We start from the raw sequence: 27,353 nt of genomic DNA on the forward strand, positions 1-27,353 counted from the left end.
ATGCCTTTACCCATTTTTTGCAGGAATTCCACTTTTTGTTTGATGGACATCGAAACATACTTTCGCTTTGTAGATCCTTCGGGAGCTCCAGCATCGGAAATTCTATTTCACATAATCGAAAAATCAAGCTTACTTTTATAAAATTGCTCTAACAGTCTGCAAAAAATAATAAGCCGGATCCAATTCGAAGATTAAGGAACAATGCAATCTGCAACATTAACTGAAATAGATAATTAGATAATTTTAGCTTATACCATCCGTTATACATTACACGAGCATGCATAAACGTATTATGCGCATGCGAACACACATATAACTGTAAAAATCTTATGCGCGTGCTCAAACGCCTATGCGCATGCGTAGAAAGTTTGTAGCTTTGAGGTCCAGATTATAGATCATTCCGGATTATGGGTGTCCGAATTAATGACTTTTGACTGTATAATAATCATTTGATATTATATAATTATTAAATTTTTTTCAGTATGTGATAATGTATGTACATTTAAGGTCAAAGATAACAAATGTATGTAATAATTATTTACTATTTTTTAATTATTGTAATCAATTATAATAGTATTATAATTTATTGTACTAATATAATGAAAATTGTCAAATAAAATGAAATAATTAAATAATTATAGTAAAAATTGTTATACAATAACAATTATTTATTACAAATTATCATTAAATTATATATAACAAAACACGTTTTGAAGGTGCCTGTATTTTTACCAATAAATTAGTAAATAAATAAATAAAAGGCATGCCATTAAACACAATGTAATGGAACAGTTCATTACAAATGATGATTATATTTCAGCTTAGATTACTTAAATGTAATTTTTGCTTTAATTCTGTGCTCTTTGAATGCTAAAAAAATAAACAGGGGGGAAACCCCTACTTCATGATTCATGTTCATCTTTCATGAATAAATTCGTCTCTGAATGGCACATGTGTGCTTGCATTCATGGTCGTGAAACTATAACTGAGCATGTAAAAATGCAATTCACAGTATAAAAGCGAACGAAATGAATGGAAGAAAAAATTTCATGTATAAATTATATATAGAGTCATTTTGCTTGTTATTAGCTTGATTATCAAACACCTACATGTAAATTATGTGAGATTTTGAAAGAAAAAAGACCATTCTGGATGTTAATATGGAAATAAAACATTCAGTTACGATATTCCATCAACTGTGAAAATCTTATGAAACTTGTGCCACTCATTCTGGCAGAAGTTTGAAGAAACAGATTGTTCTTTATTTAGTTAATCAAGTTGATAATATACAAGTTATGGACATAACAAATAAAATGTTTAAATCGCTTGTCTTAATTTTTCACATTGCGTAGCCAGTTCACATAAGTCGCACTTTTCTTGATGTAAGGATCCGTATGCTGTTCCATTGAGGAGTAATTCCAAATTATAATCAGTATTTCAAAATGCAATTGAAAAACAGATAAATAACATTAACTTTATAATTTTTAAAAATTAAATCGACTATTAATCAGGTTTATATAAAGCCAAATTTTATGTCACAACTATCCATTATTGCCACTAACTTGCACTGATTTTTTATAGTTTTTCTGTGATTCAGATCATAGTTCTATTGGTGCTTTATAACAGAGTTATAAATATCTTCTTGCTTAACATTTAAAAAAATTCTTAAAATTAGAAAATAGTCCAGTTTTGAGTTTTCTGTTTAGTCAAATGCCAGATAGTTGGGCTGTTATTGTATTATTATTGAATGCAAACTTATGCATAATTGTAATGTTTTCGATGATGATAGGTCAAAATAATCAGGACTTGCAGAAAATTCGAATGCTAGTCGTTGAAAGTTGTCATGGCATTTTTTTTGCTTCACATGAAGAGAGCTAATGTTACCATTAGCTCTCTTCATGTGAAGCAAAAGTCTTAAAAGAGTGCTAATGCTTCTTTGAGTCTTAAAAGAGAGCTAATGTTACCATTAGCTCTCTTTTAAGACTCAAACTGAAGGCCATAAAATACTTTACAGGAAATCATATATTTGAATATCATGTTTTTTATTTAAACTCTGTTTTATCTTTACATGGATATTAATACAACTTGTTTCTTGTAATAATCCATGTCTGTTGTTCATAAAACGATGCTTGAATATTGGCTAAATAAAACATACTGTATGCCAACAAATACCTTAAATTGGTTGTTATTCAATCAAAAGCTGGGCATTACTGTATTGTGATGCTTTGGCGTTAAATTTAATCTCTGTTGGCATGTATGCAGGTATTCATAATTGACGTGAATTCTAAAGTATAACATAAATTTAATGTATAAGCAAGTCAGTCAGAACTTTGCCTTTATTGGTTAATTTTATTCCTATTTATGTGATATTAGTTTTACATTAAGTTGCTCAAAAATTTTAAAGTATGATATTTTTAGTTCTGTAATTTTTAAAAGTAACAATTTATACCACTATGTTTTAACAAATTTCTGTAATAAAAATTGCATTTAATTTTTTTATTTTGTAAATTTTACATTTCTTACAAGAATTTGGGAAGTATGGGAACTTACTTTATTAATAAAAAAAGTTATATATTTATCTCAAGTATTTGTTAATCATTTACATAAGGAATCCATAATAGAATGTGTGAAAGTACTAGAGTATTTTAGCAAACTATTACTGAGAAATATTTAAGTTAATTATCATATTGAAGGTACACGTATTTTTATTTTTTGTTTGTATATTTAAAATGTTTTCTTTGCTTTCAGATCAACGGGATTTGCAATTCATCGAACTGTATCCTTAGAACTTTTGATTTTAATTCATATCCTTCTCATATTAGAAATCTGCAAATGTTTGCTTATCGACCGATTATAATCCAGGTATGTTTTCCTTCCTTTATTTTAGTTTATAATATTTCTAATTGTATTTACTGAACAAAAATTATATATATGGGATCTGATCATCTGTTTTTCACTCATTGTTTAGTAAAATTACATTTAAATAAATTACTGTTTAATAATGATTGTGATTTCTTTTAGGGGTATTTTTTCTTAATATGAAGTGATTCTAGAAATTAAGGGGAAATGTTTAATTTGTAATGTATTGTCTATGATGACACATTTCCCCATTTTGAGATTACTAATGAAACTTTTAATTGAAAAAATATTGTTTAATGTACCTGTATTGGCCACCCAATTGACGTAAAAAAAATTTTTCTTCAGAGAGTTTGTCAATATATGTACAGTAGCAATGCATAAACAGCTCTTTTCCGAAGGAAATGAAAATACCTGAGTATGAAAAACATTCTTTAATGCCTTCTGGTCTCAGCTGTTTGTTCTGAGTCTTTGAGTCAATATTGTATAGCTGTTACCAGTTACTGAGTCTCCGTAGACAGATAAGAATGCTTTTGACAGAGCAAGTAGAACAGTGCTGTTGGCAGAGCTGAAAGAACATGAGATAGAAACTCTTTCTCTGGAACTACGCTCCTCACTTTATTGATTTTCTGGACAAGTCTGGAAGACAATCTGGATTCTCATTCGCCCGAAATTTTCAGAGCATCTCTCGATTGGTGAGTGCTCTTTGATTCTTTGCAGGTACGCTAAAAAGTTCGAAATCCGGATGTCCAATATTCAGAATAATCTAAAATCTGGACCTCAAACGTCACTACCAACTGTTTCTTTATTTTATTTATTTTTTTTTGTGTGCTTTACGCATGCGCATTTGATTCCGCCCTCCCCCTGCGCATGATAAAACATGTGAAGAGTTCCAATTCTTAATTTCACTTCGGCACTAATACCCTGTTATTGAAAAAAAAATTTTAGTGTAAATTTGTATGATCATTGATTTGGCTCCGTAGCTGTGTATCTGCCTGTCGCACATCTCAAACCAAAACATTCTATAGATACATCATTGATTTTACACATATTAATATATTATATCCCTGACTCCCAACTTCATGAATCATTATTTATTATATTTTGCATTCATCACTGCATGTTTATCAACACATGACAACTTGAGTAATGACTCATGGAGCTATGCCTAAAAAAAATTTTTTTTAATATTAGTAATTGAGAAACAGTATGGTACCTTTTATGTTGACATTACGCTTGATGATGATTACAGATTTAAGTTAAATTCACTAAGAAATGTTGACAGGAAAATTTTAAAATTTCTTTCCATTTTGCTGCGTGCGTACAGATTCGTAATAATTTGAATGCACAAGTCCGATGAAAAGTGAATAAAATTTATTATTATCACAACAAATGAAACAAACTACTTAAATTTCCTCAGGTATTCGTACAATATCTCACAGTAGTTAATTTACTAAAAACGTTTAACAGAACTTAATTAAAAACACAGAAACTTAGAGAAAGCTAATCCAATCTCGCCGCAAATTCGGTACGGTAAACAACAGCAGTTTTCTAAACAAACTCTCAAAAAAAAAAAAAAAAAAAACTATTGAGAGGTTTTCCTCATTTTATAAGCTTTTTAAATCATGCATGAGTACATTCTGGTATTTTCTCAGAAAGCAAAAGTGTACAATTATGAGATATCTATTTATTAAATGCCCGTGCTCCTGTATTTTTAATTTTTCCGGCATAGCTTTCTCTTTAAATAAGTTGCGTGCAGCATTGCACAGGGAAATAAAACAATTTAATTATTAATTAGTATTTTTAATAGAATTATAAAGTTAATAATTCTTTTAAAAATACCAAAACAAATAAATAGATACAAAACCCGTAATGCTATGTTAAAAGTAGGTTTTGTTAATGATACTCATAGGCCAAAAGATTACATTTAATGCTATCTGAATTTAGAATAACTAATTTGTTATTTGCATAAACCCAAAACCAGCGCCAGAGTTCATATGGCCGCACCAGGCGGCAGAATTTAGCGAAGACAAAGTGAGGTGCTTGGTAGGAAAATTTAGGAGCCACAGAGATGGCATCAGGCGGCAAGATATTTAGCATCTGCCTTTAATAAGCCTTAAGTATATGTGGGAATTTATTTATTCGGGACTCAGATAAGCATTAAGCATGTGCAAGAAATAAGCATTAAGTATGATAAATAACTAAACTAATACAATTCAGGTCTAATTGTCTCAGTGCACGATAGAAGCAAGATAAAATTTAGCGGAACAACTTTTCTTTAATCGCCAATCTCATAATACATAGGCAAATGTGTATAGTGAATGATAGTTCATTTTTTTTTATGATAGCCGTGAATCTAAAGGTTTTCCGATATCGCAAACCAAAGGTGAAATTTTTCAGTTGACAGATTTTTTAAAGAAATGTGGAGAAGCAATAATAAATGAAGAGGATGTAAAAGATGTTTTTCACTATGATGACAATGCTCCTTAATCATCAATAAATTACCAGATGGTGAAATCTGTAGTATGATTCTAGATCCTGAAAATACTGCTACAGATAGAGTGACGAAAAAATTTCGATTCACAAGTTAGTCGGAATTCTGGATGCAGCAATTACAAGACTTCAACGGTGGAACTTTGTAACTGAATAAGAAGTTATGTCTGTCTATAAAATTAAAGAGAAAGTATTAGCACAAAAAACGGAGCAGCTTGAAAGAATTGTATAATAAAAAAAAAAGATTTTTTTTTGTTTTTTTTGTTTTGTGTGTGTAAATTGTGATACTCTTTAGATAATAAATGCTTCAGTATTTCATAAATCATGATTTTACGTTTTTAATTGTATTATTTCTACAAACCATCTTACTAGATTTAAACTGATTCTAATATCCGGAAAAATCTCAAATCTGGAATGGATGTTTGACAACACACCTACAAATACTACTGTTTCACTAAAGGTTTTTTTTTTTTTTTTTTTTTTTAAAGATTTTTTTTAAACTCTTCGAAAGCACATATCTCCTCTTTCATCCTCACCTATCTGGAACTATACTCTGAAAATATCAAATCATGGTGGAATGGTTTGTGACTCCCATCCGTCACTGGTAATCAGCTAGTATGCTTGGATGCCTATTCTGCAATCACTGGATCTTAACTACTATAGCGCATACAATATTGATTAAACAAAAAACTGGTAGCTTCTACCGCTTCCAACTTTTACTGAGAAAACCATTCTGTGGTCCTTGGTTGCTATGTGTATGGGTCTATTTGACTTCATTGAGAGGGGACAAGCCTTCAGACAGATTTAGACCAATCATAGTACAGACAACTGACGTAGTTTGTAGCGCATGCCCTAATTTCTCGGAATATTTATCTGAGCATGTTTCCACATGATTTCGCTGTTGACATGTCAGTGGTGCAAGTGGTCCATGAATTTACAACCCTTCGTGATATACAAATAAATAATTTAAAAAATGACATATAGGGAAATTTGCCTCTAACATCTGTAAACAAAAGTGCCACAATTTTGCTATATCGCATCTTTTTGCGATTCAAAATTTCAAAAGTAACGATTTTACCTTGCACACTATCCAAAATACGTGACAAAAATTTTGCCACCACGTCTTTCATTGCAACATAAGCCATTTCAAAATGACAACCAAACCAACCAACCAGCAAATAAAACCACTCCAGCAAAATTAAGTTTCAATGTCAAAAGTGTGGACCACCAGCGGCCGAGCGGTAAAAGCCACTGAATACTGGTAGTTCGTTCCGGGGTTCGAGTCCCGGCAAATGGGTTGGCTGCATGGGTGTTTTCGTGGTTTTCCCCATGTATAACGTGGATACGAGCCAGTTTCCCTTAAAAAGACCTCCACGGGGCATTCCTCCCTTTCCATGTAGTGCCCAAGGGTGGAGCATATAATAAGTAAAAAAAAAAGGTCAAAAAGGTTGCCATACAAACAACATCATGCCCAAAACCAGCACAGAACACGTATTACCACATTTTGTGATGGCATACATCCTACGATGTATAAGAGTAGTATCGGAAATTGTAGTTCGAATTCACCCATGCATACTCCCGCCGTGTAAATGGTTAGTATATTGAACTAACAACTGGAAGATCTGTTTTTCAGGTTCCAACAAGAATCGAATTCTCCTATTTCCCAGCTGAATTATTTATTGTCAGATAAATATATTATTAAAACAATATTTTTATGATTGTTTATTAGCCGCTTTTGTTTTTGACTAATCTTTATGAAATTATCAGTTCGAGGAAAAACTAAGCCACTTTATTTTCAAAGCAAAAGTATTAGCTAACCAATAAATACAGTGCAAAGTCCGAAATCTGGACTGGTCGGGATTTCGGCGATTCTGGATTTTTCCGGATAATAGATCATCAATTTAAATTTGGTAAGATGGCATGCTGAAATTATATGATTAGAAGTATGAAATCATAATTTATGAAATGAAGAACAATTATGATCTAAAGGGTACCAAAATTTACAAAAAGAAAAAGCTTAATACAGTACAAAGTACGTAATCTGGATGTCCATTATCTGGAATAATCTATAATCCGGACCTCGAAGCAACATACTTTTTTTTGTATGCTTTACACATGCACGTTTAATGTATAATGGACAGTATAAGCTAGGCTAAAATTATCTTTACTGATTCTAAGGCATTTCAGTTAATGTTGCAGATTGCGCTGTTCCTTAATCTTCTAATTGGATCCACTTATTATTTTTTGCAGACTGTTGGAGCAGTTTAATAAAAATTAAGCTTGAACTTTCGATTATGTCAAAAAGAGTTTCCAATTCTAGAGTGGAATTGCTGCAAAAAATGGATAAAGGCATATCCATCTCAAAATTATGCGAGGAGTATGACATTGGAAAGTCAACTGTATATGACATAAGCAAAAAGAAAAAGGAACTTTTTGAATTTTTTGTGAATTCCAACATCCCACTTGCAATGAATAACTGAAAAAGGGTTCGTTATGCTAAAAGTGACGATCACGACAAAGTGATGATTGAATGGGTCAGACAGCGTTGCAGCAATGGCATGCTATTGACGGGTCCAATGTTAATGGTTCAAGCCAAAATATTTCATGAAGAAATGAACTTAAACACTGGCCACTTCCACACCAACAATGTTGCTAGCATTAATTTGATGCAATTTACCACCTTCCAGGCATTTGGTAACATCAGAGTAAAACATTCGAAGATGACTAGCCGACGCTGGTATATGCTGCCAACGTCTATTAAGACCTCTACCACTAACCCCACGTCATAGGTAGTGTCAATTGGATATTTGTTGAACTCTGGCAAGCTGGAGTGTGATCTTCAGCTATGAATCATGATTCAGGACACCTATTCTATGCTCCGAGAGTCTGCTGTAGTTTGTGGGCTGCCAGATATCACTGCTAGTGAAAAACAGGTCTGCCCAACATCTCATATTCTGTGAGTATGGAAGTTGTGGAAAGCTCAAGGGAAAAGATAGCCACGTGATCAATCAGGCTTGTGCAGTTGACGTTCCAAGTAAATGATGACTTTGTTTTCATCCCTAATTTTTTCATATTTAAATGAAGAACACGGTCGTAGGTCAGCGGCGAATTTATACAAAACATGACGATATTTTTGCTCTTTCAAAAGATGTTTTCATAACATATTTTAGACTCCGAAAATTTATAGTTATTTTAATTTGCGATGAACTGAGAGAGAATTTAGAGCCACATTCAGAAAACAAGAACATAATTTCTACTGATAGAAAAATTATTTATACTTTTCCTGAGTTATATATATACAGTCAAAAGTCCTTAATTCGGACACCCATAATCCGGAATGATCTATAATCCGGACCTCAAATCTACAAACTTTCTGCGCATGCGTCGCTTTGACGCATGCGCGTAAGACCTTTACGGCTGCGAATATGCGTGTGCGCATGCGCATAATACGTTTACGCAAGCGCGTTTAATGTATAACGGACGGTATAAGCTAAGCTGAAATTATCTAATTCAGGTAATGTTGCAGATTGCGTTGTTCCTTAATCTTCGAATTGGATCCGGCTTATTATTTTTTGCAGACTGTTACAGCAATTTTATAAAAGTAATCTTGAACTTTCGATTATGTCAAATAGAATTTCCGATATATATTTACTAATATGTAAAGGATCTACAAAGCGAAAGTATGTTTCGAAGTCCATTAAACCAAAAGTGGAATTGCTGCAAAAAATGGATAAAGGCATATCCTTTGATTATCTAATCATTCCGAAATATGTTTATCAATTTCACGCTGCTCTGCGGGGGAAGGGAAACGACACGGCGCGCAATGAACTTGATCTGTCAGCACTATCCTTATCTTCAGGGCAGATGTTTTTATTTTATTTGTCTTATAATTCCTTACTAAATGCAGTATTTTATCTCGATGTACTCCGTCTTTGATATGATTTAAATCAAATTCCTCCTCATTATAATTCGCTTCCGATAGTGAAGAAAGTGACACAGAGGTTATTGAAAACGGAAAAATTTCGATTGACAAATTAGTCGGTATTCTCGACACAGCAATTATAGGACTTCACCAGCGGAACTTTGTAACTGAAGAAGAAATTATGTCTGTTTATAGAATTAAAGAGAAAGTATTATCACATAAAACAAAGCAACCTAAACAACTTACATTGAAAGAAATGTTAAATAAAAAAAACAAATAAATAATAAGCTTTTTTTTTTTTTTTTTGTCAATTTTGATATCCTTTAGATCATAATTGTTCTTTATTTCATAAATTACGGTTTCATGTTTTTAATTTTATAACTTCTGCATGCCATCTTACCAGATTTAAACTGATGATCTATAATCTGGAAAAATCGATAATTCGGAATCGCCGAAGTCCCGACGAGTCCGGATTAAAGACTTTTGACTGTATATTGTAATTATATAGTTTAAAAGTGTAGAAGATAATAAGTATTTATCTAGTACATGATCCTTTTTCAGTTAATAATAATATAGACATCCGAGAAGAGTGTACTCGAATTATATATAGCAGGAGTTAAATTTATTTTGAAATATGACAGTGGAATACCTTACGAACAGTATTATGAACGCAGTAAGGAATGTCATTCATTATTACGGCAACATTCACATTACTGTAAAATAAAAAATAAAAATAAAAATATTGTAAAACTATAAAATACAGTGGTGGCCAAAATTGTGGACTTGTAAATTTTTATGTTTTTGAACTTTGTATGCTTATAGAAAACGTTACGTTTCACAAAATGCAAACTTGTATATATCATTTTAAAGAGAATTTATTACTGAATTCAATACAAAACACAAAATTCCATTATTTGCAATACAAAAAAGTTAAACGATAATAGTTATCGATGATGATTGCAGTGAGTTATCAGTACTTAGTAGGGTACCCTTTATTTTTTATTACAGCTTCACATCGACGTTTCATTGAGCTGACAAGAATTTTAAGCTCTTCTTTCATTATTACATGATGCCAGGAAACAATTATAGCCTCAATTAGTTCCGTTTTATTTGATGGGCGCCTCATTCGGACAAAAGTTTTCAAACGGTGCCACAAATTTTTGATAGGATTGAGGGCAGGACTGTTTCCTGGCCATGACAACAATTTAATGCTCTTTGTATGAAACCACTCTTTCGATTCTTTCGTGTGGCAAGGAGCAGAATCCTGCTGAAAAATAAACGAAGCATTGTTGGGAAAGAGATCTGATGGAAGGTAGAAGTTTTGGTTCTAGAATAGTGTCAATGTATTTTCTGGCATTCAGTGTCCCATCGATGACATGAAGGTGACCAATACCATCTGCTGACATGCATGACCAAATCATAACACTAACTGGGTTCTTCACAGTTGCTTGAATGCCGTCAGGATGTAGCTCTTCTCCTATCCTACGTCTTGCATATTTTCAGCCATCACTACCGAATAACGATATTTTAGTTTCATCACTCCGTATAACTTGTGACCACTGATCATCTGTCCAATTAAATGTGTTCCTTTGTCTACTGTAGTCTTTTTTTTCATTGCTGAAAATTAAGATAAGGCTTTTTTCGTGGAATTCTACCTCTCAGTCCAAGATCTGTTAATCTTCTCCTGATTGTTCTTGAACTGACAGAAACACCAGCATCATTCAGATCACTTATGATGGCCGCTGATGACATTTTTCTATCTTGGAGACGTAGTCTTTTTATTCTTCTGTCATCAATAGATGTGGTGCACCTTTTTCGGCCTTTCCTTCTTTGTTTTTTATTGAATTTGTCTCCTGATGTCGTAAACAAAACTTTCGGACTAGAGATTTAGTCACTGAACCATCCACCTGTCTTGCAATTTCAGCATAGGAAAGACCTCTTTCTCGTAACACAATAATATTACATCTCTTTCTAGGTGTCCAATCTACCCTTTTATTTGATGTCATTGCTTATTGACTAAATATTCAAAATTTTTACAAAAATTCCTACTTGTAATTGTAGTGTATAAGAAACAGGTCCTCCTTCTACAGAACAAAGCAAAATAATGAATTGTTTCAAGTGTAAACATGATGTCAGCTTCTATTGGCAGTTACTAACATTTGATTGGTTCTCAGAACAAGAACAGTGATTGGCCAGGAAAGCTAGACATTACAAACCACTTTATAACTGTGTTTTTTATTTATATTAAAGTACATATAACTTTTTTTTGTATTGCAAATGATTGAATTTTGTGTTTTGTATTGAATTCAGTAATAAATTCTCTTTTAAATGATATATACAAGTTTGCATTTTGCGAAACGTAACATTTTCTATAAGCATACAAAGTTCAAAAACATTAAAATTTCAAAAAGTGTCCACAATTTTGGCCACCACTGTAGTTCTAGAATATTTTTAAGTGTCATTAGTAGTGTGACACTTTTGTAAACTATTTTTAGCCCAAAGGGCATTAGCCCAGGAGGGCTATTAATGTCATTTTGGGGTGTTTCATTATAAATGGTGTTTTACTTTTTAAATTGTTGCCACCAAATATTATTGCCCTGTATTATATTTAAAGAAATTAAATAATGAAGAATCTCCATAAATAAATGTATGTTTACTGCATTGTGGTAAAACAATGGTACCTAGAGCCATCAAATTCTGAATAACATAATCCTCCACCCAAATATAGGCATCTGGAAGCCCAAATTTGGAACTGGGAATTGGTTTTATTATCTATTTCATATTTTGTAAAGCAAACTATTTTAAATTATTTTGCGGTTTTACTTTTTAATTGAATTTTATGGTTTAACTGTGAAAAACATTTAAAAAATAAAAGTAACACAAAGAAGGTTAAAAAAGCCCCTTTGGGCATAATATAAAATCTGAAGGCCATCAGAATTTTTTTTGTATGTCATTTTGTTATGATTTAAAACTAGTTTCTAAGGGAGTACTTTTTAAGGGAAACTGGCTTGTATACCTGTTACACATGGGCAAAACCACAGGAGTGCTCATGCAGCCAGCCCGTTCGCGGGATTCGAACCTCGGGCCGAACTACCAGCGTTCAGCAACTTTACCACACGGCCGCTGGTGGGCTTATCAGTAGAATGATGCTGCATGATTATTGTATTATGTTATAAAGTAACAATGCTATAAGACAGGTTTTTTTCATTAAATAACACTTTCGTAATCGATTAGTATTAAAAAATATTTGTTTCTTTACAAACTTTAAAAAAAAATAAGAGAATTAATTGTTTATAGCAGTTCTGATTTTTATATTGTAAAAGAGATAGTAATTATTATTACAGTTTTTTATTTAATATGTCAAAGTGTTAAAATGCTGGTTTGACAAGGAACTGCTTCAGCTGCAGGGGGTTTACATTGACTATGTTTACTTACATTGTGAAAATAATACATTCAAAAGTTGTTAATTCGGACACCCATAATCCGGAATGATCTATAATCCGGACCTCAAAGCTACAAACTTTCTATGCATGCGTCGTGTTAACGCATGCGCATAGGCGTTTATGTGTGCGCGTAAGACATTTACGGCTGCAAGTACGCATGTACACGTGCGCATAAAACGTTTACGCATGTGCGTTTAACGTATAATGGATGGTATAAGCTAAGCTAAAATTATCTAAATCAGTTAATGTTGTAGATTGTGTTGTTCCTTAATCTTCGAATTGGATCCGGCTTATTATTTTTTGCAGACTGTTAGAGCAATTTTATAAAAGTAAGCTTGAACTTTCGATTATATCAAATAGAATTTCCGATATATATTTGTTATATGTAAAGGATCTAAAGCGAAAGTATGTTTCGAAATCCGAAATCTGTTTATCAATTTGACGCTGCTCCGCGGGGGGAACATCGCCCTCGGCGCGCAATGAATTGGAAGTTGATCTGTCAGCACTATCCTTATCTTCAGGGCAGATGTTTTTATTTTATTTGGCTTATAATTCCTTACTTAATGTAGTATTTCATCTCGATGTACTCCGTCTTTGATATGATTTAAAACAAGTTCCTCGTCATTATAATTCGCTTCCGATAGTGAAGAAAGTGACAGAGGTTATTGAAAACAAAAAAATTTCGATTGACAAATTAGTCGGTATTCTCGACACAGCAATTATAGGACTTTAACAGCGGAACTTTGTAACTAGACAAGAAATTATGTCTGTTTAATAGAATTAAAGAGAAAGTATTATCACATAAAACGAAGCAACTTAAACAACTTACATTGAAAGAAATGTTTAATAAAGTAAACAAATAAATATTAAGCTTTTTCTTTTTGTAAATTTTGATACCTTTTAGATCATAATTGTTCTTTATTTCATAAATTATGGTTTCATATTTTTAATTTTGTAATTTCTGCATGCCATCTTACCAGATTTAAACTGATGATCTATAATCCGGAATCGCCGAAGTCCCGATGAGTCCGGATTAACGACTTTTGACTGTATTACTATCTTTTAATTACTTTCACAGAATAAAATCTTTTGAGAAGGAAGAATATTTAAAATAAGCAGTTCTTATATATATATGACTTATATGTTCTTATTTATATATATATATATATATATATATATATATATATATATATAAATTAACAGTAAATTAATATTGAAAAAAAGTATTACTAATATATGCATGAAAAATATTGCAATACGAATTAATCACACATAGAGAATAGATGATTATAGTTTTCGTTATATATTTTATATTGAAAAATTCTTTTCCATCATGTTAATTATAGGATAAATTATTTAAAATAAAATATTTTGATACATGTGTGATAGCTGAATGCAGCAGCAATTGGTCATACTGTAATGAACGAAGGAATTTTATTTCTTTTCCTTAAATAAATAATTTTTATAGAAAGAGAAAATAAAAGGCAGAAATATTAAAGAAATATTTTCTCTCTAATTTCTTACTTAAAGAAATATTTTCTAATATTAACTGTAAAGTAAAATATTTTAATTTGTAATGTTTCTAATATTAACTGTGAAAACACAATTTTAATGCGAGCATGAAAAAAACTTACTTTGCAAGTAGATTGCAATGCAAATTAAACATATTATAAATTTAAACATTTAAAATTGTTGATTTCTAAAGAGATTTTAAGTAAGCTTAATTCATTTACTATAATCTATTTTAATTCATTTACTCTTATCTATTTCTCCATGCGTTTAATGTGTAGGCAATGCTTTCCCGCATCTCTCTTTTTTCCGTAGCCCTAAATTCCTGCATTAACTTCCCTAAAAAGACGGGACTTTCCTGCACATAACAGAGCAGCATATTCCATTCTCCTGCGTTTTGGTCATAATACTGTTCTGGCCATTTTTTCGAACTGCAAATGGGGCGTGTGAGTTAGTGAAATGATGGGAGAGTATTCCAAGAACTTTATCCTGTGCATGCTATAAATTTCATCACTCGTCTGTACTGTGATTGGTTTAAAGCTACTTGAAGCCTGGTCCCCTCTCAATAAAGTCAAATGGACCCACCCACCCATCAACTTCGGACTGCATAAGGCGGCTGATGATATCGGTTTTTTTGAGTCAGTATTGTTCACTCAAATAGTAGATGTGTCCAGTGATCGTAGAATAGGCATCCATGTTCAGTGCAGACGACCAACGCGCATGCATGTGGAGGCAGTCAGGCCAGCGGTCCGATCCGGTATTTGTTGTCAAGCAACATATGGTGATTAAAGAAGGTGTGACAGAGAGGGGAACGGTTTGTTGGAACACACAATCACCTCTAGTCATGCTTTAAGGCACTATAATGGCTTCAGTTACGTGGGTGACATTTTAATGCTGATTGTACTGCCTATGCTATCAAGTTGCTTAGGTGCCATTTAGCAAGACAATGCTCGTCCACATACTACGTGACTCTTCCAACAGTGTGTTCAAGGATATGGCATACTCCCGTGGCCTACCAGCTTACCACACCTCTTGTCAATAGGATACATTTTTACATGTTTGGAAGGCAACTGTAGCCATCCCAAAATATTGGTGAATTTACTGCCCAGTTTCAAAGAATATGGCATGATCTTCCACAAGGGGTCATAGGTGACCTAATTGGTTCGATGCCATGCCATGTTTCGACTTGTATAGTTGCCAGAGGTGGCTATACTACTTACTAATTTGTAACATTTTTCATGCCATAACACTTAATAAAACAATCTTTTGTTTTGAATTTGTAATCATTTGTTCATCTCCTCATACACTGCATACATGTTTTGTGATAGTAGTTCATATTTTCTGGGTGCATGTACTTTTTGTGACAGATTATATATTAACTATCAGAAATTAGTTTTAAATCATAATGAGGATAAAAATAATTTATAAAAGTATCACAATAATTTTTTATATTTTGTTGTTTTATAATTCTCTTAAAATCTATATATTTATATATTACTTATTATTATGCTTAATATTGAAAGATATTACTTATTGGATTCAGTATTGTTTGTAAGGCATTTAACTGTTATATTTTAAAATTAACTTAATGTTCGTTGTTCATAAATTAGTGAAATTCATCTTGAATATCTGTATATTATTAATTGCTGAAATATATGTGTTAGAAAAGTACTTTACTGAAAATTGGAAAAATGTACTCTCTTATAATATACGAGGTAGGATTCAAAAGTTTCCGGACTGAGTTCTATAACATAAAAAATATTATGAATTAAATTGCAGAAACACATCTTCCTTCGAAATAAGGCCCTTGTACAACAACACAATTCGCCAGTGCCTGTAAAATTCATCGAAGCATGTCTTGAATCCATTTTTGGCCATGTACTTTAAATCAGCCTGCGATGCACATTTAACTTCATCTGAAGATTAAAATCGACGACCCCGCAAGCGTCTTATCAGTTCTGAAAACGAGAAGAATTTGGAGGTTGCAAGATCAGGTGAGTAAGACGGATGAGGTAAAACAGTTGTTTTTGTTTTTGCAAAGAAGTCATTGACGAGTAGGGATTGGTGAGCTGGAGTGTTGTCGTGCAACAGTACTCATAATTGCTTAGCCCACATTTTTGGTCTCTTCTTCCGAATCGACTCGCGCAAACAATGCAGGATGTAGATGTTCCCAATGTTAATGCAGGATATTTAGGATATAATGCAGGATGATGATGATAGAAACAATGCAGATATAGAGTTCTTGTTTACAGAGCGGCGCCCTGGATATCAAAGACTATCTCTAGCATGACCTTTGATTTAAAGCGATCTTGGAGGAATTTATGCTTCCGTGGAGATTGTGGTGATTTCCACATTGCCAATGCTCTCATGGTTTGCGGGTCATACAAAAAACATCATTTCTTGTCTCCAGTAACAATTCTGCTAGGTAGGGAAGGATCTTTGTCAATAGTCGAGGTTAAGTTGTAAGGATCCTAAGTTTTACTAATGTTTATTTTATTTTAAAACTGTACTATCACTTCTTATTTTCTACTTCCTGCCAGAATTAAATGTTTTAACTTGTTTATGCAAATTGCCTTGCTAACACCCAAGTACTTAAGTTGTGGCTTTTTACCAACGAGAGAGAAGAAGGAGTTTTGGGAAGCAAACCGCTTGCCACTGTAGTTTTACGAGTTTTCACTCGGTTGCTGGTTGTCTTTAATGCCAGAGGTTTAGCCCTCTTGATATTTGCAAACATATTATAGTTTAAGCAGCTCGGTGTACTACATACGTAACTTTTTTAATTAAAGGCCAGTCTTAGTGCTAGGCATTTGTATACTAATTCAAAGTTAGCTTATAGTTAGTTTTAGTTAGTAGTTTTTATATTCTTACATTCAGACCACAAGTGTTGGTCTCTGTATTCCGAAGTTCAGAAGTGCCTGTAAAAGATTGAAAATAAAGGATTTCGTATACCCTCCTTGCTTGTGTTGTCTACTTCACACCTTCTTGAACATAGCTTGAGTAAGCTTCCTGTTCCTATTCAGGATCATCCACGTTTCCAAAGCAAATCAAGAGAAACACAAGTCCTGACAAATTCTCCCGCCATTGCCATTCAAATTCCCATTTGGTCTACGTTTAACCTTTTCGCGACGGCGCACCTTTGTTTAAAACGCTCGTGCGGGACGGAAGAGAATCGAAGGCAGTCACCGTACAGGACGGAGGTTTTGCATCGTTAAGCCTAATTTTATAACAAAAATCAGAAAAACAAAAGTTTCGCTTCTAGCATCGTAATTTTTGGTATCATTTTAGATTATTACTTGAGCTCTTATATATGTTAAAATTAGCCCTTAAAACATTTATTTCTTTATTTTACATGGAAATATACTTAAAAAATTGCTTATCTTCCATAATACTTTTCGGAAGAGCTATTCAAATTATTCTAAAGTTTTAATTGATAAAATCCATCAATAAAGTTTAAAATTATTAAAAAGAACACAATAAAGACTATTTACAGTAAGAAGTAACAAAATTTAAAATGAAAACGAGCGTGGTAAATTTCGAAGCACAGAGAAGTATCACCTTGTAACTCTTAGAAAAAGTATCACTTTTTAACTCCTTAGAAAATGAATCAGTACTCTCATTTGCGTTAGTAAATGGTTCACTAACCATACTAGGGTATTCTTCCTCTGATAAATAGCGCCTCCTTCCCGTCATAATAGACTGGAGGTGAGGCTTTCCTAAATAAAAAAAGAAGGAACGGAAATATATCTGAAGGCAATGCAAAACGTAAAAAAACTCCGCACAGTAACCCTAAAAGACCGTACAAAGTAGAGGAAAAAAATAGAATAAAAAAGGAATTGGATATAAATCAGATACGAGAATGTTTTCATTAGCACGCAGCGATTTAAAGAGCCGAGCTGCGTTTGTTTACATTACGATTTCCCCCCTCCCCAGCCACAGCTGACAAGCAAAATACCAAAAACAGCCAGAATATAAACAATCTGAAGGTCAGAATACTAAAACTACGTTCAGTTTAAATGTAATGGACACAGAGTGCCATCTAGTGGCTATTAAAAATTGTTTCAGCTTAAAATGCATATCTGCACTGCCCGTTCACTTGGCCAGTTCTCCAGGAGTGCATGGGTGAACCGCCCGGGCCTCGCATGCGTCCGTACGAAATGCATATATGATTCGCCCGTCGCGAAGAGGTTAACATGCGGGGAACGATGTGTTGACACACCCTATGCATGTTAAGGTCCTTAGTCAGTATCCGCTGACATGGAGCCTCTGATATCCCAACTGATTCTGCTATTTGGCAATTGTTTGCTTTTTTCGGTGTTCAAAGTCAGTCTAAATCAGTCAGAAGAGACAGCCACAGTGTTCGTCGTCTTCGGCACTTTCCCTGCCTTCTCTGAAATGACGATGCCACTCTAAAGCTTGTGTTCTTGATAACGTTTCACTTCCGTACACGTGCTTCAACATTTCAAAAGTCTCCTAGCGAAAATTTGATATTGATTCTCTGCTGAACTGATGCCATTTCTTTCTATTGCCGGTTACTGAATGCACCTGCCTGCAAAAAAACGCTGTCGCTGTGAACTTTCGACCACGTGATTTGAAACAAACCACTTTTAGAAAAGGGGGAGAGCATAGTAACACAAAAATGTTCTCGTAGTCGTACTACTGCAAAAGTCTGGGAACTTTTGAATCCTACAACGTATATATGTGTGTGTGTGTCATAATTTCGAAGCACAGTCGCGATGGCCGAGGTAGGGCTGCGAGGAAGAAGTTAACACCAAACTAAGTTCATACATTTATAATTTTTATTTCCATGAATTTTAAATCGTCAGTAGATATTTAGCCGATCACAATGAAATCCAGTATATTTCTATGATTTAATGAAAATGAAATATGATAAATTTCTATGTACATTGGGTTTTAACAAGAATGACTCGGGCAATTTAAAGAAGTGAAGCGGGGAGATATTGGCAATGTAGAAGCTAGCAGAAGAATGACATAATTAGCTTCCCGAAGGTATTTATACCGAAGTAGGTGTGATTCTAGAGACAAGCTATGATTGGTTAATATTAGTATTAGTTGCCCTTTTCATGTACTGTTACATAGAAAGATATCTAATCTGGGAGAGCAGATGAATTTAGGTGGAAATTGTTAAATCGTTAATTTTGAGGTCACCAATTATTTTTAAAGCAGCTATCACTTTTTCATATCTTATATATATATTCACTACATTCCTATTTTCTGATTGTGACTCCAAATACTCTCAGCTCAGCGCATATTATTATGACAGTAAATTTGTCAGTCTAAAGTATGCAGACATTTTCAGGAAGTTCAAATACATTGTCATGCTTTCGATAAATTCAGTAACGATTTAGAGATTTGCGACTATATTCCTTATTTAAATATGAAAAATTAGTGCCGAAAACACAATATAATACAGAGCCATGAAGAACTTCTACAACCAACTGCACAAACCTGATTGATGACGTAGCAACCATTCTCCCTGCATTTTCAACCAATTCCATACTCGTAGCACATGCAATGTTGACTAAAGCTGGTTTACATTACTAGCAACATCTGGCAGCCAACAAACTGAAGATGACTCTTGTGGCTTAGGATAGGTATCCTGGTTGGTCTTTAAACGTTGAGTGTGACAGGAGCTCTCAGACTGCGCTCTTATGTATTGCGAGTGAAAACATTAAGTTCCTCTTTTTCAAGGAGGGCATGAAAATCTTTTCCACGTGCACCAAATCCCAAGATCATCAGGCTTCTGCCAAACAAATTTTGGATTGTTTGGACCTCTCTAGGGAGGATATTTATATCAATCTACCCCTTCTGCTTGAGTTTCTTAGAGTCAAGGATTCTCTTTTGGACCTTGTCTGACTTCGTCAGAATCCAGAGGAAAAGCAACAACAAGAAAGCATATTGTATTGTTAAGCATTACACCAAAAAATGTAATGCAATTAAAGGTTTAACTTCATGACTAACAATTCAGTTAATGAATTGAGCTGAACAAAAATGTAGTGAGCTTGTGAGTTTACCGGAAAAAACACATGCTTGTGTCCCATTTCATTTTAACCTTTCATGCTGTTTCAGTTATAATAGAATTATCTATGGCAGTTTTCAAGAGATATCCTGAAGTTATATAATAAGTGTATAAAGCAATAATTCAGTGAAACTTTTCCTATATGTATAGTATCTTCAATTTCATAAAATTGGAAAAAAAATATATATATATATATTTGTAAATGGTTTCTGCTTTAGAATGTACATCTGCCCCTCTTAAAATGATAGCTCAGGTTCTTAGTGGTGCGTCTGCTGTGCGGAAAATGCTGTTAAAAGTAATTTAACTAATTAAAGACTGTTGGAAAATAATTTTTTCTGAAATTCTTTTGATAACATTGTGCAATTTTTCATAACTGTTATTTTCATTTGGTATCACTCTAATTATTTTATTTTGAATGTTCTTGCTAAGGTATGTAGCCAGTCTTCCAGGTTTCACTACTCATTGAACATGTTCATTCACCAAACATTATATTCAACCATTTATTCAACTTAGTCTTAGAAGTTTACTTTGACTGGATTTTGTAGCTTTTCTTTGATTGTCCTTTAAAGATTTCTTTTTAGTGGAGTCATAATGACAGAGAACAATCCCGTTTCCTCAGCCTGAATTTGATCTTGTGTTACTTGATCAATTATTAACAAGTTTTGAACTTTGACAGACAAATCTTTCCTCTATTAGGTATGATTTGTGGGATTTTGAGACAGTTCACGATTAGAAAAATTTTTAATTGCCTTTTCAGTCTCTGTACTTGTATCTCACAATAGAAGCAGACTTGACCTGGTTGTAACAATAGTGAGCATCACAGCATCCTTTTTTTCGTGAGCATGCAAGCAAATAATGCTTCACCCACATGCCATTTGGAAGATGACGAAAGCAATAAAAAAATAAAAAATCTTGTTTCTTTGTCTGTGGGAAAATATCATCAATTATCTATGAGACATTCCATAATTGAAGTAATTCTTAAATTATTTAGTGCAGTGTCTGCCTAGTTCCTAAATGTTATGTCAATTACACATTGATAAGAATTTAATTTTCCTTATTTCCTTCTTGCTTCCTGGAAGAAGCTAGCTCAAGTACTATTTTTTTGTCACGTAAACTGCTCGACGTTGAAAATGAAACACTAAGAAGGAGTGGTCAGAAAGTGATGAAATTTGGAAAAATGACAGAAACAGCAAGCAACAATAAGTGATCTTTATTTCAAAATGATAGTCAGAATACAGAGCGAGAACGGCGTCGGCTCAGTAAGATGTAGGATCACCGCAGACAGCGATGCACGAAGAAATGCGTCTAGGCTTAGAGTCAATAAGAGTGCAGATGGTGTCCTGAGGGATGGCTTTCTATTCCCGTTCAACCATTTCCCACAGTTCGTCTTCTGAAGAGGCAGGCGCAGAGTCTGCAAATGGCATCCAATCACATCGCACACATGTTCGATTGGTGACAGGTCAGGAGAGTACGGTGGCCAGAGAAGCATCTGTATACCTTGCAGAGCATGTTGGCAGACACGAGCACTGTGGTCGGGCGTTACCCTGCTGAAAAATTGCATTAGACAGCCCCTGAAGGTAGGGGATTGCCACTGGCCACACTACATTATCCAAGTATCTTTGGGCCGTCATAGTGCCCTGAATACGAACTAGAGGTGACCTGGAATCGTAGGCAATAGCACCCCAAACCATTATGCCACATTGTCGCGTGTTTGGGCATTCGACAGTTACTGCCGTATTAGATGTCTGTCTCCACTACGACGCCACACACGTATGCGGCGACTGTCACTGTATAAACAGATGTGTTACTCATCTGAGAACACGATGTTTCGCCATTCTGTCATCCACATCTCTCCAGTCCGGCACCATTCTAAACGTTGGCGTCTGTGCTGTGGGGTCAATAGCAGTCTTCTTAACGGACGTCGTAAGTGCAGGCCACGTTCAACCAATTGGCGGGAAATGGTTCTGGTCAACACTGGAACATCCAGAGTATCTTGCACATGCTGCAGAATTGCGGGACCGCCACAGCTTGTTGGAAAAAAATCTGTTTGTGGGAAAGACTTTTGATTCTATATTTATCAGTCTTAAATGAGAACACCTGATATACCAGAGAGCATATCATTTGCTAAAGGATATAATTATTTCTGTTTTAGCAAGTTATATTTTAGAAATTACACAATGGAGTATGAATATTATCAAGAAAAAAACAACTGAATGGAAAAAGCTTAAAGACACAATTTTTCTTCTAAATTTCTGTCTTAAAATTTGAACCTGTGCCTATCGGTACAACAGTCAGCATCACTAACTGGCTGGACGACAACATTATTTACAGTAGCTGCATTTACTGAATTGAATAAGGTATTAGATAATTGTAAAATGCTGCAATTACGTGCATACTAAATGCAGATCAATTGTGGCAGCAGTTTGCTTTATATAAATGTATGAAAAATTGAGAAGCATGGTTTTGATGAATTGTAGAATTATTTACATCAATTAGGATATTTGCCAGTATGTGAGTAATACGCACACACAAAGGGCAGACTGGTCTGCTTGCTAAGGAACATGCTAAAAAAAGTAGTTGCAAAATTGATGTAAATGGATATTTATAAATTCCTTAAAAATAACTATTTGGTGATACAGTGATGTTTTTACCTTTCTGAAATTTGAAAATATTTCTAATTTTATATTTGGTGATACAGTGCTGTTATGTACCTTTCAGAAATTTGAAAATGTTGCTTAATTTTATCCGAAGGTTTGCGTTGGTGATCAAGAGCTTCATATGTAATAATTTCTTCTGTATTATCTACTGGGGGAGGGGGTGTTAGCAGCTAATTATAGCTGATTTTTGAATGTATACTAAAATCAACTGTCTTTTTTTCTAAATCAGTCAGAAGTTCAGCATTCATAAATCATTAGTAGTAACAAGGTATTTTTCCCCAATCTTTAATGTCAACCCTTCCAAAAAATATACTTTAGCAAAATATTTGTTTTACAAGATGCTTTTTCTGTATTTCATTAATCAGAGTGTGATGTAGCTTAAAAAAAATTAAAATTACTTTGTAATTTATGCCAAATTTAGGATCTTAATTGTGTTTTTATAAAGAAAAGTAATTTTTCTGAAGTTGTATTAATTTGAAATTTTTATTAATTTTAGGAGGTTTTAAATGAAGCTGGAGCTGTAATTATGATGGATGTGCAATATGTATTTACATCAGGAGAAATACATAATATTTTGAGTCAAGCTGAGAAAGATGGACTTGTTTCATGGACCATCAACCAGCCTACATCAGCTTTAACTCATCCACGTATGTTTGATTATTTCAACACCAAACAAGAGAAATACTTTTTTCACAGAATGGTGCAGCCAAATCACATTGTGTTATATAACTTAAATTCCATTCATTTTGGTTTGATGTTTCCTTGGGTTAAGTGCGCTCTTGTTCCAAATTGTATTGCACCGATTGGTGCCCAAAATTCTGGTTGCAGGTTTGATAAAAAACCTCTCTATCGTTATTCTGGCTGCCATCGTTATGATATGTCTGCTTTAAATGTTGTTCTTGGCCTTATGTTTGACTTTTCATCTAGTCATTATGCTGCCAGAGAAGAATTTAAATTTTTTCGCCATGTGGATATTGAAAAAGAATTGACACTGGACTCTGAAAAAAATTCTACAGTTTTTCCTGATTCCGCTTGAAAACACTTTTTATTAGATCTTTTGAAAATTTCTGTACATTCCTTGTCTTGTAATGTGTGTATACTTATTAAAACAAGTTTGATTAATTAGTGTTTTTCTTACAACCACCAAATATGAAAATTACAAACTCTTTTGTTTGTCAGTGATAAGAATGAACAAATTATTTTGTCTTTATGTATTTTATGATGGACTTTTGAAGTGAAATTTTTGTAAAATATCCTTGCTTGTTGTATTTTACATGAACTAATATGTACATAAAAATTGTGCTTTCCTGTATGTTATAGTTGTCTTATCTCAGTATCATTTCAAAAGATTGGGGGAAAAAACTAAGGGCACATACAAATTCTGCAGTAAAACTCTGTTTTAACAAATTAATGATTGTGAAGTCGTTATCTGGCATAAAATGGGAAAATGTACAATGAAAATTAAGAACATTGTTTTGTAACTATGAGTTTATTACAAGAAAATGCAGTTAAAGTATGTAAAATCCAATGAGTATTAAGTTTCCTATTGTAATAATCGTCTTCAGGAATAATGTGAGTGGTAATTTGCTGAAAATAGTCTCCATGGACTGACTGCAAAAAAATTCATTAGGAATGTACTGAAAGTTTTTAATATATCAAATTGTTTGATGCTTCTATTTTCAGGGAGTGTATTCACTTTCATAGATGCAAATTTTTGTCGAGGTGATTTATAAATAACTGGAGATATTTGAATGTTATTTTTGACAATGATTTCACAATTCATTATGTTTGCATTCAGTAGCAATATGATTCATTTAATTACATCATAAAGCTTGTATTTGCTTTTGAATAATGAAATTTAATAAAAATGGGAGATAATTGTTTTCAGGCCTAGTGATTCAGTGTTAATTTTCTTTGCCAGCTTAATAAATGGAATTGACTGTATATGGATTAAAGGTAGCATTAGAAATTTGAATAAAAAGGGAATTACAGCTGATATTGAAATTTCTACTTAACTTTTTTTGTGCCTCTTGTTTGAAAAAGTGTTCTGTCAGTAATGAGATTCAAGTAATTTAACAATGGGTTTGCAGCAGTAATGACTGCTTTCAGTAGAAAAGAAAAAATTGCTTATGTATTTATGTGATAGGTGTTGCAGTATTTTTCATACATTTGAACCTTTCACATTAAAATATAACAATAGTAGGAAATATGCAGTATAATAATAATCATAGCAAAAATAAAGCAATATTTTAAAAGTCTCAGCTATAGCTGCATTGCATAGACTGTGTTTCATTCCACTTTTATCCACAAAGTCGTATAAAATTTATCAATTTTAAACAACAGCAACTTGCAATAAATTGTCCGAATTAATATTACAATTCAAATTTGAACAGTTGCTTTGGTGAACTTTAAATATTTTAAGAAACTACTCTGCTGAATCGGTGTGAATCGCCTGAATCCTCTCACCGATACAAGTGTTTGCTTATAGCTTTCAGTTTGCTTCGTGAATATTGAGAAATAAGGCACAAGGACTGAATTTGAATTCAAATTTTAGGTTGAAGCAAAATACTGAATATTTAGGCTTGACATCTGTTTTTGTCTCAATAGAAAGGATGTTGAGATGGGAACAGATGTTTAGTGTAATCTTTTGATGCACTTGTTCGTTATATCATTAGTTCAATGTAGTGTGTTAGTCTAATAATACTTTTCCAGAGTTTGGAGTTTTATGACAGTAAAAGTCCAGAATTATTAGTTGTGCAGAAAAACTGAAGATGGAAAATAAATAGTACAAGGGACTGAGAAAAATTCAGTTGTTTTCATTTGAATGTTTATGACTGAAATATATTTAAGTCCTCCTAAAAGAACTCAATTCATTACATGAAAAATTGCAAAATTCAGTATGAATTATTAAGGGAATCTGTTTTCAGAGCCGTTCAGGTCAGGGAATTGTATATGTTAAATGTTTTCTGTGGTCTATGTTATTGCTCAGTGTGTTTCTTTGTTAAAAAGATGAAATTTGCTTATTGCCATACTTACTAGCTCAGGAGTTCTTAAATTGTCTTAACCTTCCAGATTTTCTGTCGATCTTTTAATAGAATTTTGTGCATCAAAACTAATGAAAATTTGTTATAAATCTGCAGTATAAATAAATAGCAAGTGGTTACTCATTTATAGCGATTTAAATATAGATTAAAATTTGCTTAATGAAAATTAGATGATGAATTGTAAAATAAAAAGGGATTCCAATCGATGTTTTATCCATGCCCTGGTATGTAAATTAACTAATATATGATTTAAGTTTAAACTATAAATTGTTTACAAATATTTCTTTCATGTCAAACTATGAATTTTTTTTTCTTTGAATGGATCCTTATTTTTTTTTTTTTTTAATCTGGAAGACACAAGAAACATTTAGACTTTAAAAATAAGGGCTAGATGCGTAAATGCAATTTATAACAATGTTTATTGAATATTAAGAACAACATTGAAGTATTAGAATTATTTCTATGAGTTTCGTGTGTAATTTGCCAATCTTCAAAAAACATAATTATTAGATATAAGGGGGGAACTTCAGTTAATGAATTTGAAAAAAAAAAAATTAAAGGAATGAAGTATTGTTATATCTTAGTGATTTGAAATTTCATAATTTTTAATTGCTAATGCAGCTTACGCATTCAGTGTATAGCATTTACTGCACACACGGTTCCAAATACTCAAAAGTTAACCATTTTATATTATTAAATCAGTTTCTTCTTTCTTGAACTTATCTTAATTAGTAATGAGCAGTTCAATGGAAAATATTTTGAGTTAATTTTATTAGTTTGTATAATCTCATGAAGTGATTGTCTTTGAAAAGTGTTCTATCATGTTGCATCTTCACCACTAATGCTTAAGCCCAGGATTCAGTTATCAAAAGGACATTGATAATAATTATATTTATATGTAATTAGTGGAACTTGCTGAGAGTAGTTCTTATTCAAGCATACTGGTGGAAAAAATTAGAGTCAGCTAAATAAACTCCTGCAAGTTGGATGATTTTGCAGCTAAGAACATTTAACTTGGGATCTTTTATTTTGTTGTGCCTAATGAATCTTCAGTATGCCAAATTATCTTTTTCTGCAAAAAATCTGAATAAGAACGTAGGAACTATAAAAGGTAGGATAGATGAAAGGTGCTGTTATAATTTTTTATAGGTACTTAGAAAAACAAGTGAGGGATGAGTCACCCTTAACCAGTATGCAAGCTTCATAGTTTTTCCCTTGCTGTGTATTAAATTTTCCAGGAGCTCCTGTGGTAACAGAGTTTTTACAATGATTAGCTCTCTCTAGCACCTGGGTACTATTATGTGAGGGGTGTGATGATGTTTCATTGGGTTTTATGCCCTCAACATAAATTATCACTAGTGCAGTGCGATGAGGATGAGCATTATTGTTTGT

At 33.1% G+C, this 27,353-nt stretch overlaps 1 protein-coding gene across 3 annotated transcripts in view; it reads left to right on the forward strand.

The window, feature by feature from the left end:
- Window positions 1-24,800, forward strand: part of LOC118204690 (uncharacterized) — a 49,560-nt gene extending 24,760 nt beyond the window's left edge. For all 3 annotated transcript variants that reach the window (XM_035376988.2, XM_035376989.2, XM_085807526.1), the window contains 2 exons: window positions 2,749-2,862; window positions 23,414-24,800. In XM_035376988.2, coding sequence (XP_035232879.1) covers window positions 2,749-2,862; window positions 23,414-23,953 — 654 coding nt within the window. In that variant the 3' untranslated portion in view covers window positions 23,954-24,800. The remainder of the gene's footprint in view (window positions 1-2,748; window positions 2,863-23,413) is intronic.
- Window positions 24,801-27,353: the final 2,553 nt, after the last annotated feature.

Source organism: Stegodyphus dumicola, chromosome X1 (genome assembly GCF_044657685.1).
Source record: "Stegodyphus dumicola isolate Sdum_Otavi_A_Nest chromosome X1, ASM4465768v1".
Lineage (NCBI taxonomy): Eukaryota > Metazoa > Arthropoda > Arachnida > Araneae > Eresidae > Stegodyphus > Stegodyphus dumicola.